Source organism: Borostomias antarcticus (assembly GCF_949987555.1).
Source record: "Borostomias antarcticus genome assembly, chromosome: 2".
Classification (NCBI taxonomy): Eukaryota; Metazoa; Chordata; class Actinopteri; order Stomiiformes; family Stomiidae; genus Borostomias; species Borostomias antarcticus.
In genome coordinates, this window is record NC_140235.1 from 41,107,601 (window position 1) to 41,125,957 (window position 18,357).

At 48.2% G+C, this 18,357-nt stretch overlaps 1 protein-coding gene across 2 annotated transcripts in view; it reads left to right on the plus strand.

The window, feature by feature from the left end:
• Nucleotides 1-1,792: 1,792 nt before the first annotated feature.
• Nucleotides 1,793-18,357, plus strand: part of man2a1 (mannosidase, alpha, class 2A, member 1) — a 55,121-nt gene continuing 38,556 nt past the window's right edge. For both annotated transcript variants that reach the window (XR_014631082.1, XM_084460187.1), the window contains exons 1-6: nucleotides 1,793-2,193; nucleotides 3,954-4,217; nucleotides 4,932-5,076; nucleotides 11,318-11,489; nucleotides 14,249-14,376; nucleotides 14,746-14,919. Coding sequence is in view for 1 of the 2 variants with exons in the window: in XM_084460187.1 (XP_084316313.1) it covers nucleotides 2,056-2,193; nucleotides 3,954-4,217; nucleotides 4,932-5,076; nucleotides 11,318-11,489; nucleotides 14,249-14,376; nucleotides 14,746-14,919 (1,021 nt within the window). In the remaining variant the exon portion in view is untranslated. The remainder of the gene's footprint in view (nucleotides 2,194-3,953; nucleotides 4,218-4,931; nucleotides 5,077-11,317; nucleotides 11,490-14,248; nucleotides 14,377-14,745; nucleotides 14,920-18,357) is intronic.

The following is an 18,357-nucleotide window of genomic DNA, read 5'->3' on the forward strand; positions in this document are numbered from 1 at the left end:
GACAGCCTGGAGGATGAGGTGGAGAGGAGGATGAGGGACAAACTGAAGTCCATCCTTGACAACCCCTCTCATCCCCTCCATGATGAGCTGTGGCAGATGGGGAGCACCTCCAGTCACAGGCCCCTCCCACCCACAGGCTCCTCCCACTCACAGGCTCCTCCCACCCAGGTGCAAAACAGAGTGGTTCATTCGCTGCTTTGTGCTCCTGCGTGTTGTGTATGTATGTATATTTGAGCATTATACATATATACAGACTGTACAGTATGTATGTATGTATGTATGTATGTTTGTGCTATATGTATGCATACTGTATGTATGTATTTCTGGTCATTTAATTTTGTCTGTTATGTATATTACAAAGAACTAAACAAAGTACAATAAAGGGCATAATTTATCTCTCTCTCACACACACACACACACATACACACATACACACATACACACAGATAGGATTTAATTTGGAAGTGATAGGCTACACACAAGCACACAGACGCACACGCACGCAAACACACGAATACACACACACACACACACACACACACACACACACACACACCCATGTGTCAGCCCATGTTTTTCTGCCGCAGCTTGTTGTTGCCATAAATGTTATGTGCTGTGTGTCTTAATCCTGCCACTGATTGTGATTGCTATATTTGTGTACTTGTCTTGTCTTTTTTAATCCTGTTCCTAATCCTGTTCCTTGTTCTTTGTCCTTGTTCTCTTAGCTCTTTTTATTTTATTCCCCATCCCCATCCCCTAGGGGGCTTTTACCCCCACCTAGGCCGTTAATGTAAATGAGAGTTGCTCTTAATTAACTTGCCTAGTAAAATAAAGGTTGATGATGATGATGACGATGATGATGATGACTTTTCATTCAGACCTTAAGCTGCTACATGTTTTGCTGTGGGACAGAAATAGATGCCTATATTATATTTGCATGTTTGTATCAAATATCTTTAAATTACTTGGCAGCATTGCAGGCTACCGCGTGGTATTTCCAATTTTTGAATTGACATATTTTCGTCATCAAATGATGCCAAAGGAGGCGTGTACATTTCTCCTGTATCAAACTACAGTACGGAGAGAGAGAGAGAGAGAGAGAGAGAGAGAGAGAGAGAGAGAGAGAGAGAGAGAGAGAGAGACAGAGAGAGAGAGAGAGAGAGATAGGCTACTCAGTTGGAGAGATGGAATAGATTTTTTGCAGTGCAGGAGCACTTGCGCGTTTGTAGAATGTCTTCTTTTCCAATACAGACGCGTTTAGTGAATTTTGTGATGTGTATCATAAGTACGCTATACTAAAATCAATTTTGTCGGTGGATCACAGATGATTTTTCACAGATGCTATTTTACGTTTCGTAGGGATATGGCGGCACACCTGGAATACTGTATCTCCTTTTAAACTCTGAATGGAACGATATCTTTAATTAATCACAATTTGGAGACCTTGTTCTTAGAAACCTGAATAGGATATGGTGGTGGGCTACTGCAGAACGAGATGGAGTTAATTATAAACTTTTAGCAACATTAAGCTGATGTGAGAAGTGTTCTTTAGTTTGTAGGCTGAATAGCTGCGCAGAAATCGCTAAGTCTCTGAAGATGTAGATGGAAACATTTTACGCACGGCAACGGCAGGGCGGACAGAATTTACGCATAGAATACCTGCGCTGCCCAGATGGACTTTTGAGTCAGTAGGCGGCGCACGACCATCGGCTACCTTGCTTTCACTTCTCCACTTCTCACAGAACACAAATACAGGAAGAACTAGCTCGTCGGACCTGCTGTGCTGAATCACTCAAGTCTTCCGAGGGGAACTGCTTCTAGGCTCCGGTGATGTTTAAAGGCTACCTTCGGTTAAACAACGTGCTCTCTCAAAGTTCACCGGGCTTAAGAAGATGAACGAATCCGTTGGAATAGCCGACACTATATTTTCTTTTAGTTTTTAAACTAACTTTATCTTGACATTTTCTCTTCCTTTGCAGTCAAGGCATCAAGTCACGAACAGCCCCTGAATGTTCTTATTTTTAACCGATGTAGCGTCGTGAATTATTGCAAATAATGAAGCTTAGTCGTAAATTCACCGTTTTTGGAAGTGCCATATTCTGTGTGGTGGTCTTCTCGTTGTACTTGATGCTGGATCACCTACAGTTAGATCACACCAAAAACCCAAGCAACGGAGGGGATAGGTTTCCAAATGTAAGTTGTTTACTTTTCTTACTCCTTTAGTGCAGCTTGGGGTCGGTTACAATACTTCAATGGGTCTGTTTTTTATTTGATCTGAATTCGCTGGTGAGCAAAAGCTATTATTAATTTTCTGTGGTTAATCATTTACTCAGAAAACAACATCTCACCATGTATACCCGCAACGTGTTAGGCTACGTTGTAACTTTGTCAGTTTCAAGTTGGATACATTCGTTAATTTGTAATCGTACAGTAACAGTGACATAAAGTTGTCCCTCTGAAACAGACATATGGTGCCAGTAGCCTACATGTCACACAGTGAGTTCAAGGCGACTTCCTGAGCCAGTAACCTGCTCACCACACTGTCACAGGTCTATGTCAATTCAGCTTTGTTGGCTAGAAGGTTTTGATGAAGCAATAGTTTGTTTAAACAAAGTGGACCTTGGCGGTTTGACTGCGGAGTGTTTACTGGCTGTAACTGTCAGTGGGAAATCATCCAATCTCGTTATATCATCACATTTGTTCATGACGTCATGTCTCTGACATGTAAATGTGTTCCTCCTTCTCCAGGATCTATAGTCACTCTAAATGAACTTACATGTGTGGTGAAATGTATAGAAACTGACTCTATTGATAATTGTCATTATTTTAATTGAAATAGGATTATATGGCTTCGCTGCACTTTTACTTTATGACACGTTTGAGCTGATCTGTTAAATGTGTGTGTAGGCTACTGTATGGAACTTTTTCTATTGCTGCCATTCATGGCTAGGTCACTCTTGAAAAATAGTTTTTAATCTCATTGTGTCTAAACCTGGTTAAATAAAGGTTAAGCTCAGAGAGCACAGACCTCCACCCCTGAATGCATTTCGTGGCCCTGTGCACACCAGGATTGAATGGGGTATAAATTGGCCCATGCTTCACCCCTCCACAAAGTTTCATGAAAAGCGATCAGTTCGTTTTTTGTGTAATCCTAGTCCCAAAAATGAATGGAGGTGAATGGGCAGTCCAGCCGTGTTTGGGCGGCTCACGGTCCCGCCCCGAGATTTGGATCCACTCCAGAATTGAATGGGGCCTTCATGGTTCTCCTGCTCAAGAGAACTAAAGGGCTTATTTTGCAATGGGGATCAGATTTGAAATTCATAATTAATTCAGAGACACAGAGCGTGAATATGGTAGTTTTTGTGTAATCCTAGTCCAAAACTTGCCAGGAGGTGAATGGGTGGCTGTATTTGGCCGGCTCTGTGGCGCCCCCCTCAGGTCACAGCCAGCAAGGTGCGCTCTGGGCTCTCCCCCGCACCCCCCAGTCCAAACCCTGTGTCTCTAGCACCCCCACACAGGGAGCTGGCTTCGTTCTAAGTTTTGTTTTACCTTGTGGATCCGGCCCGTGGTTCGGATCTGTTCCAAAATGTAATGTTCTAAGGTGGCCCACGATACACCTATCCACCAAGATTTATCTGATCTGAATCTGAATCAAATGAATGGGGGTGAATGGGCAGTCCAGCTGTGTTTTGGCAGCCTGAGGACCCTCCACGTAATTCAGATCTGCTCCAAAATTGAATGGTCTCTAAGCCGCACCCTGCTACACCCTTCCACCAGTTTTCATGAAAATCGGTCCAGTAGTTTTTGTGTAATCCTGCTAACAGACAAGCAAACAAAGGCACCACGCACGCCACTGAAAACATTACCCCTCCCCCTACACCGGCGCTGGGCGGAGGTAATGAAAAACGTTAATGAAACGAAACGTACGTTCCTTTATGTCTCCGCTGTCCCAGGGCCAGCTGTCCGTCCTCCAGGACAAGATCGACCGTCTGGAGCGCCTCCTGGCGGAGAACAACGAGATCATCGCCAACATCCGCGACTCCGTCATCAACCTGAAAGAGTCGGTGAAGGACGGCAGACCGGCCGGAGACGGCGGTAACCTCAGCCGGGGGTCGTTCCCTGACCTCCTGCCCTCACCGCCCCTCGTCCTCGCCGTGGACCCGGACGACTGCCACTTCGCTGCTAGGGAGGTCTCCACACCCGCCGAGGGGGTCCAGGTCAGTCTGGTACGGGGGCGGCTGTAGCTCAGTTGGTAGAGCGGGTCGTTCAGTGATCGAAGGGTCAGCGGTTTGAATCCCAGCTCTGACTGTCCACATGTCGAAGTGTCCTTGAGCGAGACACCTAACCCCAAATTGCTCCCAGTGTGCAGGTTAGCACCTTGCATGGCAGCTACCACCATTGGTGTGTGAATGTGTGTGAATGGGTGAATGAGAGGCCATTGTAAAGCGCTTTGAGTGCCGCTAAGGTGGAAAAGCGCTATATAAGTGCAGTCCATTTACCATGACACCAGAGGACTGACAGGCGGTCAATCCCTGTTCTCTTATTCTCATGTTCTATGTCCTTGACCTCTAATTGACTGTATTGAATCCAATTAAACGGCATATTGGAAGTCAGTTAGCACTTCATAAGGTCAGGTCATCTTATAATTACAAAATGGGATAATGGGTGCTGTGTTGGTGACGCTGTGACCATGAACGGGGGAAATTGACCGCATGTGAAGTACATGGAGTGAGAGCATCTCTTTAGTGGGCTATCCCTGTGGTCTAGTCCACCTCCCTTGTTCTCTGTTAAGCGCATTGTGTTCCCTCTGGGTATGAAATGCGCTATACAAATAAAGCTTTGATTGATTGATTGATTGATTGATTGATTGATTGATTGATAGTCAGAGATGACCAGGGGTTAAAGACAGCGTTTCTCCTTCTCCTCTCAAGCTGCTAGACGTCTACGACCTCCTGACCTTTGATAACCCAGACGGTGGCGTGTGGAAGCAGGGCTTTGACATCACCTACCAGGACGACGAATGGGACGGCGAGCCTCTGCAGGTCTTCGTGGTCCCGCATTCACACAACGACCCTGGTGAGCGAACGCCAACAAACTCAACCAACATGGCGGCTTTCAAAGTCTTTTATTTCATATCATACAGCTTGTGACACGCGCAACACACGTGCAGTGGGCGGCGACACAGAACACACTCACACACACACACACACACACACACACACACACACGCAAGCTGAAGCGATCGCCGATGAAATACTTCAGAGAGCGTTACAGTACACTAATACTAGCTTGTACAGAAGCTTGCTCACTTGTTGTTCAGCATGGTGATAATAGCGTGCTACGTCTAGTAATCATGTTTTATTGATATGTTGTTACAGAGTATATGCAGCGTGTGATTGGCCGGGGTGGGGTGGAGGGGATTCCCATGTCTTTGATCTCCTCTCTGATCATTCATGTTTATCGCCGGGGGGGGATGCGTTTTATCCCTGCTTCTGGTCGTCTGGAACAGACCTACGTTCATTCTAGCATTGAAGTGAATACATCTATTTATCAAAATGGCCCCCGCATGGCACGATTCCTTCAAAACAGAACATGCAAGCGCCGTCACGCGTTGATCGACTCCTGGCAGAACCCGACTGCCCTTTGCGTGAATGTGCGTTCTCGCTCGGCGAAGCTTATTTTCAGACAGCTTAGTTCATGGGTTCCCAAACTGTGAGGCGCGCCTCCCCTGGGGGGCCCCAAAGAAAGTCAGGGGAGGCGCGGAGGGATGATTAGAAAAAAAAAGGAAAAACATGTTTTTTATTTTTAAAATGTCTATGGTTTTTATGAATGAAATATGATTTTAAAGGTCAGAAGATCTAAATAAATAATGGGAGAGATGTATACTAAATGTGTGGATAGTGCAGAGAGAGCCTCCCCCCGCAGGCATGAATGTATCGTGTGAAAACGTCATAACGTTAACTAGCAACAGGTGCCACCGAGCTAACTTAGCTGTGTAACGTTATGGGCTAGCTAACGCTGCCTTGCAAAATGGACACATTTGGGGGGTTGGGGGGGGTGCGGGTGTGTCACTGTTTTCAGAAGGGAGGCCCACATTGATGGAGTTTGGGAACCCATGGCCTAGTTGGATCTGCGCTCTTGACTAAACGAGTGCAGGCTATGGGCCTACCGTTTCTACCACTCAGCAAAGACCAGAATACCACAAGAGCAACTTCTTACAAAAAGAGACCGTATGTTTTAGATTAAGAACAGCACTACCTCAGAATGGCGTAGTGATAGAGCAGCGCTACCTCAGAATGGCGTAGTGATAGAGCAGCGCTACCTCAGAATGGCGTAGTGATAGAGCAGCGCTACCTCAGAACGGCGTAGTGACGGAGCAGCGCTACCTCAGAATGGCGTAGTGATAGAGCAGCACTACCTCAGAATGGCGTAGTGATAGAGCAGCACTACCTCAGAATGGCATGGTGATAGAGCAGCACTACCTCAGAACGGCGTAGTGACAGAGCAGCGCTACCTCAGAATGGCGTAGTGATAGAGCAGCACTACCTCAGAATGGCGTAGTGATAGAGCAGCACTACCTCAGAATGGCGTAGTGATAGAGCAGCACTACCTCAGAATGGCATAGTGATGGCGAGTAATGTAGCCTGCCTACGCTATAACACCCACGACTACGAAAAATTGGATGAATCTTTGAGTTGAATCATTGAATCTTTGAGTTGAATCATTGAATCTTTGAGTTGAATCATTGAATCTTTGAGTTGAATCATTGAACTGTGACTAGAATGACAGATTCACACAGGGAACCCAGCAGCCCTTTAGAGGGAGCGGATAGAATGACTCCTGAGGAAAGAGTGGCAGGGCTGCTCTCAAGCTCCGCCCCCTTCCCTCCCAATCCAGCTGGTGTGTGCCCGGTCACACCTCTCAAGCTCCGCCCCCCTCCCTCCCAATCCAGCTGGTGTGTGTCCGGTCACGCCTCCCATCAACAGGGATCCAGTTCTGCTGCTCGTTACCCAGCGACTGGAATCCTGTTTCCCTGCACCTGTTCCCCTCCTCCCTGGCTTAGCTGTGTTCCCCTGCCTGTAACACGACCCCAATACACACCACAATACAGCATGGAGCCTGAGGAGGTGTGTGTGTGTGTGTGTGTGTGTGTGTGTGTTTAATCACTTCTGGCCATCATTTCCGTTTGATTACTCCCCGGGTGACTATTGTCTCATTCTTCCCTGACACCGATAAAGATGCGGGAAAAAAACCGATGAAGCAACCGACTGTGAGGATTCTCCTCCTGTGTGGAATTTTCCGGAGACACGATGTTGGACATCTGAATAATGTGTTTGGTAATGATCCTCTGAGGACTTTGTGTGGGAGCTCCAGGCTGTGTAACGGGAGCTGGCTGCCTCTCGCTGTGCCAGTCTCAGGTGTCCGTGCCACCCCCGTGCCCTCGCCAGCGGCGTGACCCCCACGCCCACCGGCGCTTATTGTCCCCGGCTCTCACTCTGAGTAACCCGAGCCGAGCGACTGGTGAAAAACACTCATGAGTCAGCCTCTAAACGCCACCCTCAACTAGAGACTGACTTCCAATCGTTTTGTTGCTAAAAGCGGTGGAAACAATTTGAGAGATTTTGAAAGAAACCTGCATTGTAGAATCTAACGTCGTTAGGGCGGTCCTTCCTAACGGGTCGGGGGATGTTTTGTTTTGATTGGAGGACATCATTCCCGGTAAAGTGGGTCCTTCACCCTATCGGAGATGTAGGGAGTGGTTCTGATCGTTAGCGTCGGTTTTTGGCGCTGTTCCGGCGCTGTTCCGGCGCTGTTCTGGTGTTGTTCTGGCGCTGTTCTGGTGCTGTTCCGGTGCTGTTCCGGTGCTGTTCCGGTGCTGTTCTGGCGCTGTTCCGGCGCTGTTCTGGCGCTGTTCTGGCGCTGTTCTGGCGCTGTTCTGACGCTGTTCTGGTGTTGTTCTGGCGCTGTTCCGGTGCTGTTCTGGTTCTGTTCTGGCGCTGTTCTGGTGCTGTTCTGGTGCTGTTCCGGCGCTGTTTCGGCGCTGTTCCAGCGACCGGTTTCGGCGGAGACGCCTCCAGACGTATCGTAGGGTGTAGATCTCCCGCGGCTTCTCGACGGGCGTCTCTCTGTGTGAGTAACCAGAAGCCGAAGAACCGGTTCGACGGCGTGCCGCGCCCCCGCCCCAGAAGGTTCCGGTCGGACGGGTGCAGCGGGGCGGGGGGGGGGGGGGCAAACCTTACCTAACTAACTGATCTCCAGCATAGGTGTCATGGCTCTGATCTCTCTCTGCACAGACTAGCCTGGTCTATAGAGACTGACTCCTCTACAGACAAGCCTGGTCTATAGAGACTGACTCCTCTACAGACTAGCCTGGTCTATAGAGACTGACTCCTCTACAGACAAGCCTGGTCTATAGGAGTCTGGTGAGAACAGACCAGTCTATAGGAGTCTGGTGAGAACAGACTGGTCTATAGGAGTCTGGTGAGAACAGACTGGTCTATAGGAGAGTCTGGTGAGAACAGACCAGTCTATAGGAGAGTCTGGTGAGAACAGACCAGTCTATAGGAGTCTGGTGAGAACAGACCAGTCTATAGGAGAGTCTGGTGAGAACAGACCAGTCTATAGGAGTCTGGTGAGAACAGACTGGTCTATAGGAGTCTGGTGAGAACAGACTGGTCTATAGGAGAGTCTGGTGAGAACAGACCAGTCTATAGGAGTCTGGTGAGAACAGACTGGTCTATAGGAGTCTGGTGAGAACAGACTGGTCTATAGGAGTCTGGTGAGAACAGACTGGTCTATAGGAGAGTCTGGTGAGAACAGACCAGTCTATAAGAGTCTGGTGAGAACAGACCAGTCTATAGGAGTCTGGTGAGAACAGACCGGTCTATAGGAGAGTCTGGTGAGAACAGACCAGTCTATAGGAGAGTCTGGTGAGAACAGACCAGTCTATAGGAGTCTGGTGAGAACAGACCAGTCTATAGGAGTCTGGTGAGAACAGACCGGTCTATAGGAGAGTCTGGTGAGAACAGACCAGTCTATAGGAGAGTCTGGTGAGAACAGACCAGTCTATAGGAGTCTGGTGAGAACAGACCAGTCTATAGGAGAGTCTGGTGAGAACAGACCAGTCTATAGGAGAGTCTGGTGAGAACAGACCAGTCTATAGGAGAGTCTGGTGAGAACAGACCAGTCTATAGGAGTCTGGTGAGAACAGACCAGTCTATAGGAGAGTCTGGTGAGAACAGACCAGTCTATAGGAGAGTCTGGTGAGAACAGACCAGTCTATAGGAGTCTGGTGAGAACAGACCAGTCTATAGGAGTCTGGTGAGAACAGACCAGTCTATAAGAGTCTGGTGAGGACAGACCAGTCTATAGGAGAGTCTGGTGAGAACAGACCAGTCTATAGGAGTCTGGTGAGAACAGACTGGTCTATAGGAGTCTGGTGAGAACAGACCAGTCTATAGGAGAGTCTGATGAGAACAGACCAGTCTATAGGAGTCTGGTGAGAACAGACTGGTCTATAGGAGAGTCTGGTGAGAACAGACCAGTCTATAGAAGTCTGGTGAGAACAGACCAGTCTATAGGAGTCTGGTGAGAACAGACCAGTCTATAGGAGAGTCTGGTGAGAACAGACCAGTCTATAGGAGAGTCTGGTGAGAACAGACCGGTCTAAAGGAGTCTGGTGAGAACAGACCAGTCTATAGGAGAGTCTGATGAGAACAGACCAGTCTATAGGAGTCTGGTGAGAACAGACTGGTCTATAGGAGAGTCTGGTGAGAACAGACCAGTCTATAGAAGTCTGGTGAGAACAGACCAGTCTATAGGAGTCTGGTGAGAACAGACCAGTCTATAGGAGAGTCTGGTGAGAACAGACCAGTCTATAGGAGAGTCTGGTGAGAACAGACCGGTCTAAAGGAGTCTGGTGAGAACAGACCGGTCTATAACAGACTGTCAGAAGAAGAGATCGCCCTGAATCGACCCAGTCTGGCCTTCAGTTCCACCAGAAGAGGTGGTGTGAACAGTAGTCATGGCAATCTGACAGCATGCCCTGACTCACTACTGTGTGTGTGTGCGTGTGTGTGTGTGTGTGTGTGTGTGTGTGTGTGTGTGTGTGTGTGTGTGTGCGTGCGTGCGTGCGTGCGTGCGTGCGTGCGTGCGTGCGTGCGTGCGTGCGTGTGTGTGTGTGTGTGTGTACATGTCCTTTGTATTTCTATTTATATGGACAAAAATACCTGATTCAAATGTGCCATCTGAATGCTCATTAAATACAGATACAAAATTGGGAACCTTTAAATGTTAGCTGCTTGGAAATAATAGATAATAATATTCAATTTAGCAGGACTGGAATGAGGACGTGATTAGTACTGATGAGATTCTGAAAGGACAACAGAATTCCATTGTATTGAATTTAATTGAATTAAACCTTTATTGCCCCAGAGGGGAATTTATTTAGCACACGTCAAGCATACAGAAAACATTAAAATGTCCGCCCATCACCAACACCACAATGTCACCAACCACCACCATCGTACCTGTTCTGTACCTACACTTGTTACACATGGCGAATTTACGTTCTGCCCGGACCAGAGAGATGTTGAAGTCTTCTTTAAAGACCTGTTCTCCCCGGCCTTCAACTCAGGTTGAGATGGACCCCCGATGGCCCCTGTATTGTCCTGTATTTTATATTTTGTGTATTGTGTATGATGTATTGTAGTGTTCTGGGGCCTCATTTATCACTTTTTTTTAATTTTTGTACTTGCTTTTCTCAGCAAATAAGGTGATTTATCATGACAAAACTCGATTGGAAATATTGTGTATATATCTGTGTGTTTTGTTGCTCTGGAGCTGTATAGAGCTTTGGTCAACATCGTTGTTTTATTTTAAATGTGCTTTGTAAATCAAATTCGAGTTGAGTTTGAGTTTGAGTTTGAGTTGAGTTGAGTTGAGTTGTGTTGTGTTGTGTTGAGTTGTGTTGAGTTGTGTTGAGTTGAGTTGTGTTGTGTTGTGTTGAGTTGAGTTGTGTTGAGTTGAGTTGAGTTGTGTTGTGTTGAGTTGTGTTGAGTTGTGTTGAGTTGTGTTGTGTTGTGTTGAGTTGTGTTGTATCTGTGTGCTCCAGGCTGGCTGAAGACCTTTGAGTTGAGTTGAGTTGTGTTGAGTTGTGTTGAGTTGTGTTGAGTTGTGTTGAGTTGTGTTGAGTTGTGTTGTGTTGTGTTGTGTTGAGTTGAGTTGTGTTGTGTTGAGTTGTGTTGAGTTGTGTTGTGTTGTGTTGTGTTGTGTTGTGTTGAGTTGTGTTGAGTTGTGTTGTGTCTGTGTGCTCCAGGCTGGCTGAAGACCTTTGAGGATTACTACCATGACCAGACCCAGCACATCCTCAACAACATGGTGGTCAAACTACACGAGGACAGCCGGAGGAAGATGATCTGGTCCGAGATCTCCTACTTCTCCAAGTGGTGGGACAACATCGACCAGCAGAAGAAGGACGCAGTCAAGAGGTCAGTCCCTCTCTGTCCTTTCAGATTTGACCGGATTAAACTTCGTGAAAGTCGTCCGCTCAGGAGATTGAAGTTTGTTTCAGGGAAGGAAAATGATTTATGGCGTCTGTCACTTTTATCGTTGATACAGTATAATACAATATGTATGGATTGGAGAGCATGAAACCTAATTGCCCAGTGGATTTGCCGTGAGATTTGAGTTGCTTGGCTATTCCCATTTTAATTAAAGCAAGGTTACAGTATGCCTTCAGGGAGTGACAGCCGACGTGCATTATTAATAATGCAATAAAATCACATTTCTCGTTTCACAGACGAATGAAGACAACATGGCGGTGTTGTACAGTAGGATGCTGTAAAGGCCAGTGAACTAATGGCCAGTAACGATTCTCTGTCCCATTCAGGAAATATTGGGCTTGAGTTTCTTTAACGGGCCAAACTAACTCCAAACGGTGTTGAGGTCAGGGAATCAGTTTTGGCCGTGAGGGCGCTAGCTGTAGCCCGCTAGCTCCGTCTCTGGGACTGATGACATGATCCAGAGTCTGGGAGGGGGGATACTGACACACGCAGGGGGGGTTGGGGGTGGTGGGGGGGAGTTAGGGGGTGACAGGGGGAGGCATAGGAGAGGAGGGGGGGGGAGGAAGTTAGGGGGTGACGGGGAGGCATGGGGGAGGAAGTTAGGGGGTGACAGGGGGCGGCATTGGAGAGGAGGGGGGGGAGAGGAAGTGGGTGACAGGGAGGTTGACACTGAGAGAGGATGTGACAGGGAGCTGGTCCACCCAGGGAACAGACCCAACTACAAAGAGAGAGAGAGCGTCATGGTGCTTCTTGCTCAGGTTTTTATTGTCCCTTGTTATGGGGTCGGTTACGCCTCTATCCTTGAGAGAGATGCACCAGCCCAGCTCTGGATGAAAAGCAATAAACATCCCTGCTCCGGGTTTGAATTCCAATTAAGGGGCGCAAACCAAACAGCCCAGGGAGGAGAGAGGGAGAGAAATGAAAAACCCAGCACTAATATTTATTCACTATTGATTTGATGCGCTGGAAGTTCAAAGCAAACGAGATCCATCCTTTTTTTTCAGAATATTCAGTGTGTACTTTTTAAGGGCACATTTTAAAGGCTCATTTCTTCTTCTTTTTTTTTCTTTTGGCTGGTGCAAGCTTTATTTCCTGTCAGAAAATTCAAGGTCTCAAGTTTAAGGATTCAATTTTCCTCGTTACAGGAAGAAGCGAGTCTTTAAAAAATTCAAACCAACACCTTAATTTATTCTCCAGCACTCCAGCACCTTAAAATCAAACAAAACCCTTTCAGCACATTCCGGCTTAGAGGATAACAATATCCATCCTTTTAATATCTGTGTGTTGATGCACTCTTCATCTCCGACACGGCCAGACAGCTTCTGACAGTCTAATAGTAGAAACAAACAAACAAAAATACTCAGAGGATTGATGGAAAAAGAATGTCACATTAGGAGCAATTCAAAAGTTTCTATTAAGGAAAGTGCTGAGTTGCCTTATTTGCTTTTGCTGTCCCTGCTCCTCCAATGGGTCTCAAGAGACACACACACACACACACACAGAGGGATGGGCCGGCTATTGAAATAAACCCCACAACTCTGCTGACTCTAGCATCTGAGCAGGATGTGCCCTGTACTAATAGGAAATGTGTTTCCTCTAAAGACGTCCTCCGAGTGGGATAATTAAGACAGCAGGAGCTAGTTCAGTGTTCCTGGAGGACCTACCCATGAGGGCAGGAGAACCAGGGGCCCATAAGGCAGGAGAACCAGGGACCCATGAGGAGAACCAGGGGCCCATGAGGGCAGGAGAACCAGGGACCCATGAGGGCAGGAGAACCAGGGGTCCATGAGGGCAGGAGAACCAGGGACCCATGAGGCAGGAGAACCAGGGGCCCATGAGGAGAACCAGGGGCCCATGAGGGCAGGAGAACCAGGGACCCATGAGGGCAGGAGAACCAGGGACCCATGAGGGCAGGAGAACCAGGGGCCCATGAGGGCAGGAGAACCAGGGGCCCATGAGGCAGGAGAACCATGGGCAGGAGAACCAGGGGCCCATGAGGGCAGGAGAACCAGGGGCCCATGAGGGCAGGAGAACCAGGGGCCCATGAGGGCAGGAGAACCAGGGGCCCATAAGGCAGGAGAACCAGGGACCCATGAGGAGAACCAGGGGCCCATAAGGCAGGAGAACCAGGGGCCCATGAGGGCAGGAGAACCAGGGACCCATGAGGGCAGGAGAACCAGGGGCCCATGAGGGCAGGAGAACCAGGGGCCCATGAGGGCAGGAGAACCAGGGGCCCATGAGGCAGGAGAACCAGGGGCCCATGAGGGCAGGAGAACCAGGGGCCCATAAGGCAGGAGAACCAGGGGCCCATAAGGCAGGAGAACCCTGATTCCTTAGCATGAGGTGACTTGACCTACTGTACAAGGACATGAAGCTAGTATGTCACAGTGACTTCCCCCAATCCAACCCTTTGATGCTGGGATAGGGGCCCCATTTTTGATAGTCTTTGATATGACTCAGCCGGGGATCGAACCCCCAACCTCCCAATCGCAGGACGGACACTCTAACCACAAGACCACTGACCTGGTCAGGAAAGACAGGAAGTTTCATATGTATGTTCAGGGTCAGCGTCGTTTGTTCATGTTACACATTATGACACACACACACACACACACACACACACACTACGACACATCTGATGACCGTGTGTGAATACGTATCCCCGTCTGTGTGTGTGCGACCAGCCTGATCGAGGGAGGCCAGCTGGAGATAGCCACGGGAGGCTGGGTGATGCCTGATGAAGCCAACTCACACTACTTTGCGTTGATCGACCAGCTACTGGAAGGACACCAATGGCTGGAGAGGAACCTGGGTGAGTGCAGTGACATATAAGATTGATTGATTGATTGATTGATTGGTTGATTGTATTGATTGATTGATCGATTGATTGATTGGTCGGTTGATTGATTGATTGATTGATTGATTGGTCGACCGATCAATTGATTAATTGATTGATTGGTTGATTGGTTGATTGGTTGATTGATTGATTGATTGATTGATTTGTCGATCGATTAATTGGTTGGTTGGTTGATTGATTGATTGATTGATTGGTCAGTCGACCGATCGATTAATTGGTTGATTGACTGATTGATTGATTGATTGATTGATTGATTGATTGATTGATTGATTGATTGATTGATTGATTGATTGATTGATTGATGAACGTGATCTGTCCTGGTAGGGGTTAAGCCTGTGACCGGCTGGGCTGTGGATCCGTTCGGTCACTCTCCCACCCAGGCCTACTTGCTGAAGCAGGCCGGTCTGACCAACATGCTGATCCAGCGCGTCCACTACTCCGTCAAGAAGCACATGGCCGCTCACAAGAACCTGGAGTTCTACTGGAGGCAGAACTGGGGCAAGTGGCTGCAGTGTACACACACGCACACAAACACGCGCACACACACACACACACACACACACACACACACACACACACACACACACACACACAGGGACTCAGCGTCCCACAGAGCCCATTGTCCCCGTGTCTGTCTTTGTCTGCGTATTTGTATCAGCGATGACCGATTCACGATACGCCTAAAGAAAGTTCTAGAGAAATCCTCCAACTAAAACTTACACCGAGACAGTCACGGCCCCAGGATCGAGAGCGAGGTCACACCTCGGCCCCCTCCCTCCCACTTTCTGGCTGCTTCCGACGCGAGGTGACACATTTAGCCCAGCAGATGCTGGTGTGTGGGGGGAGTGATTCACGGGGAGCGTTGAGCTGAACGCGGTGGCGTGCGGCGGTCTGTTCAAGCGTGGCTAAGACAGAGTAATGGCGGTAGAGTGAAGGATAAGGGCATCTGGCCTAGCGCGTCCTGTCCCCAGGGTAGCGATTAGGGCTGGGTATCGATTCCAATTTCAAGAATCGATTCGATTCCGATTCAAAAGGTTCAGAATCGATTATCACGATTCGATTCGATTCAATATCGATTCGGTTAGTGTTACTAAAAACCTGTTTTTTTTGCTGTAACCTTAATTACATGACTGCCAAGTTATGCAACACATCAATACTAGGGCTGGGTATCGATACTGATTTACAGAAATGAATGATTGACTGAATCATTGAATGAATGAATGAACTATTCATTCCTTAATTCATTCATTCATTCATTAAATAAAAGATCGATTTTGGGATTCATGAATCGATTCTGAATCATTTGATTCCGAATCGATTCCGAATCGATGAATCGTTTTTTTAAACCCAGCCCTATTAGCAATCCCTCGTGTCCCATGATCATTTCACACGTATCACATGTCCAGCTGTCCCCCCTGAAGGCCTCATGTTGTGAATATGCTTTGATGTACTGTCACGCGCATCACTTCCTCCCTGGCGGTAAACAATAAACAATCGCCACAGATGACTCATTCACCGCACGCTTAAAAATCTTCAATCTTAATATTTGTTATTTTTATGATTGAAGTCAAAATGGCGGAGCGAACGGCGCGTCTCACGTCCGCTTCTTTCCTGTTTCGCTCCTCGACTGACGTCTGGAGCGCGTCTCGCTGATTTTCATCACCCCGTCCCTGGCGCGGATCTGGGCGGAGAGCGGCGTGTATGCCGGCGTGTCCACGCTCGTGACCGGGGGAGGGTGGGGGGGAGGGTTGTCACACGTAAGGCAGGGAGGGAGGGAGGGGGGGGGAGAGGGTTGTCACACGTAAGGCACGACACGTACGGCATAACTCACATTGGCCGTGGGCCATCTGCAGTGTCCTGGAGCAGTTGGTCACAGGACGTGCGTTGTTAGTTGGTGGGGGGGGGGGGGGGTGGCGTGGGGGGGCGGGGCCTGGCGTGGCGTGTCCCCAGCTCACAGATGCTCCGTCCAAACTCTGATTATTCTACTGTCTGGCCAAATGACACCGTTCTCCTCTACGCCCTGGCTGGACAGACGGGCGCTCTAACAACGGCCCCCGGTGCCAGAGGACGTCCGCTAACAGTTCAGACTCCATCACATAAAAATGATCAGATTAGCTTATTGTTATTTCATAGCAGAGCTGAATAACAGGCAGTTTTTATACCAGACTGAGCTTCCTGTGATGATGCAACTTTTACAGTCCTGCTGTTATATTTGTTACAGAGTTGAACTCATTCATTCCACAGAGAGAGAGAGAAAGAGAGAAGAGAGAGAGAGAGAGAGAGCCAGCGGGAGGGAAGGAGGGAGGGAGGGAGGGAGGGAGGGAGGGAGGGAGGGAGGGAGGGAGAGAGAGGGAGAGAGAGAGACAGAGAGCGAGCGGGAGGGAGAGAGAGAGAGAGGAGAGAGAGAGACAGAGAGCCAGCGGGAGGGAGGGAGGGAGGGAGGGAGAGAGAGAGAGACAGAGAGAGAGAGAGAAACAGAGGAGAGAGAGAGACAGAGAGCCAGCGGGAGGGAGGGAGGGAGAGACAGAGAGAGAGAGAGAGAGAGAGAGAGAGATTCTATTTGTCGGCCGCTGGGTTCGTGTTGGTCTCCCTCCATTCCACCATCATGGCCAGAGGGTCAAAACTCCCCCAAACTCTCTTCATTCTCTTTGAAACGTCTCGAAACCATAAAACTCATCTTTCTACAAACACAATAACGGAGCTGTGTCTATGTGATATTGCCCCGACTGCGTTATTGTCCTATAAACCTCCCCTGTAGATGGCTGCCTAACTCACACTCTATTGCCTTACCCTGTACACAACTCCTCACTGTCTCTCAATAATAAAAGAGATGTGTGCCAGACAGTATTTCAGCTACTTACCATCTCTCAATAATAGAAGCAGCGCTGCGCATAGTAAACAGACATTTATCTGCAGTAGACGCAGGCTCTCTGTGATGTTATTTATGCTTTATATTTTTGTTGTCGTACTGTTTTAATCCCTCAAGGGGAAGTTGGTCTTTTGCTCTTCCGTCTAACCATCTGTTATAGTAGAATGGGAAGTTAATTTGCCATATATAAGCGGTACAGGTACGTTGGGATTCTTGTCATCGCTTGTCCTTACAGTAACTTCCAACTTCCGCCAATCAGGTCCTCATTTCCAGGCCTCCTCTGTGGGACATCCAGGACAGGTAGACTTTAAAAGCTTCTCAAATGGGCCATTTACTATCTGTAGTACAACCGTCTATCAACGCTGTCACTTTGATCGTCATCTGCAGCACCTATCCCAGAGACTGTGTCCTTGAAATGGGCATTGCAGTTAAATAACATTCAAGTATAAAGTTGTACAGAGTTTTTTTTCTATTGTATAGTCAAGAGTCAGTTGTTATTGTTTATCGTATAGGCAAGGGGTTATTGTTCAAGTGTTGTCAGGTGTTGGTTCAGGTGATGAGGTGTACAGTAGTACAGTCAGTTGTCTGTTGAATAGACGAGGTGCTCAAAATGTCAAGTAATCGGTTGTTGGTCCGAGGGGGGGGGGGTGATAGGTCAATAGTGGTTGGGGGGGGGGGGCGAGGGCACGGAGGGGGATTGAGAGACTGTTCCATCAGAACAGAAATTCCACCATGGGGTCAAGTCACCATTTTCGCCGCCCCGGGATGTTATGAGCTAGTGTTGGGATGACGTGCCTTGCTCAAGGGCACGACGACAACGAGTCCAGACACCAGTAAAGTTCCCACCTTGTCCAGTGGGCTGGCCGGGTCACTGGGCTGATGGTCTGACCACTTTGTTGCCTTCCTTCTGAAGACATTCAGGAGTAGAATACCGGTCGTGACTCATCGGGACCCATATGGTGAATGGTAAATATAGTACTTTTATCCAAAGCGCTTTACAATGGCCTCTCATTCACCCATTCACACACACACTCACACACCAATGGCGGCAGCTGCCATGCAAGGTG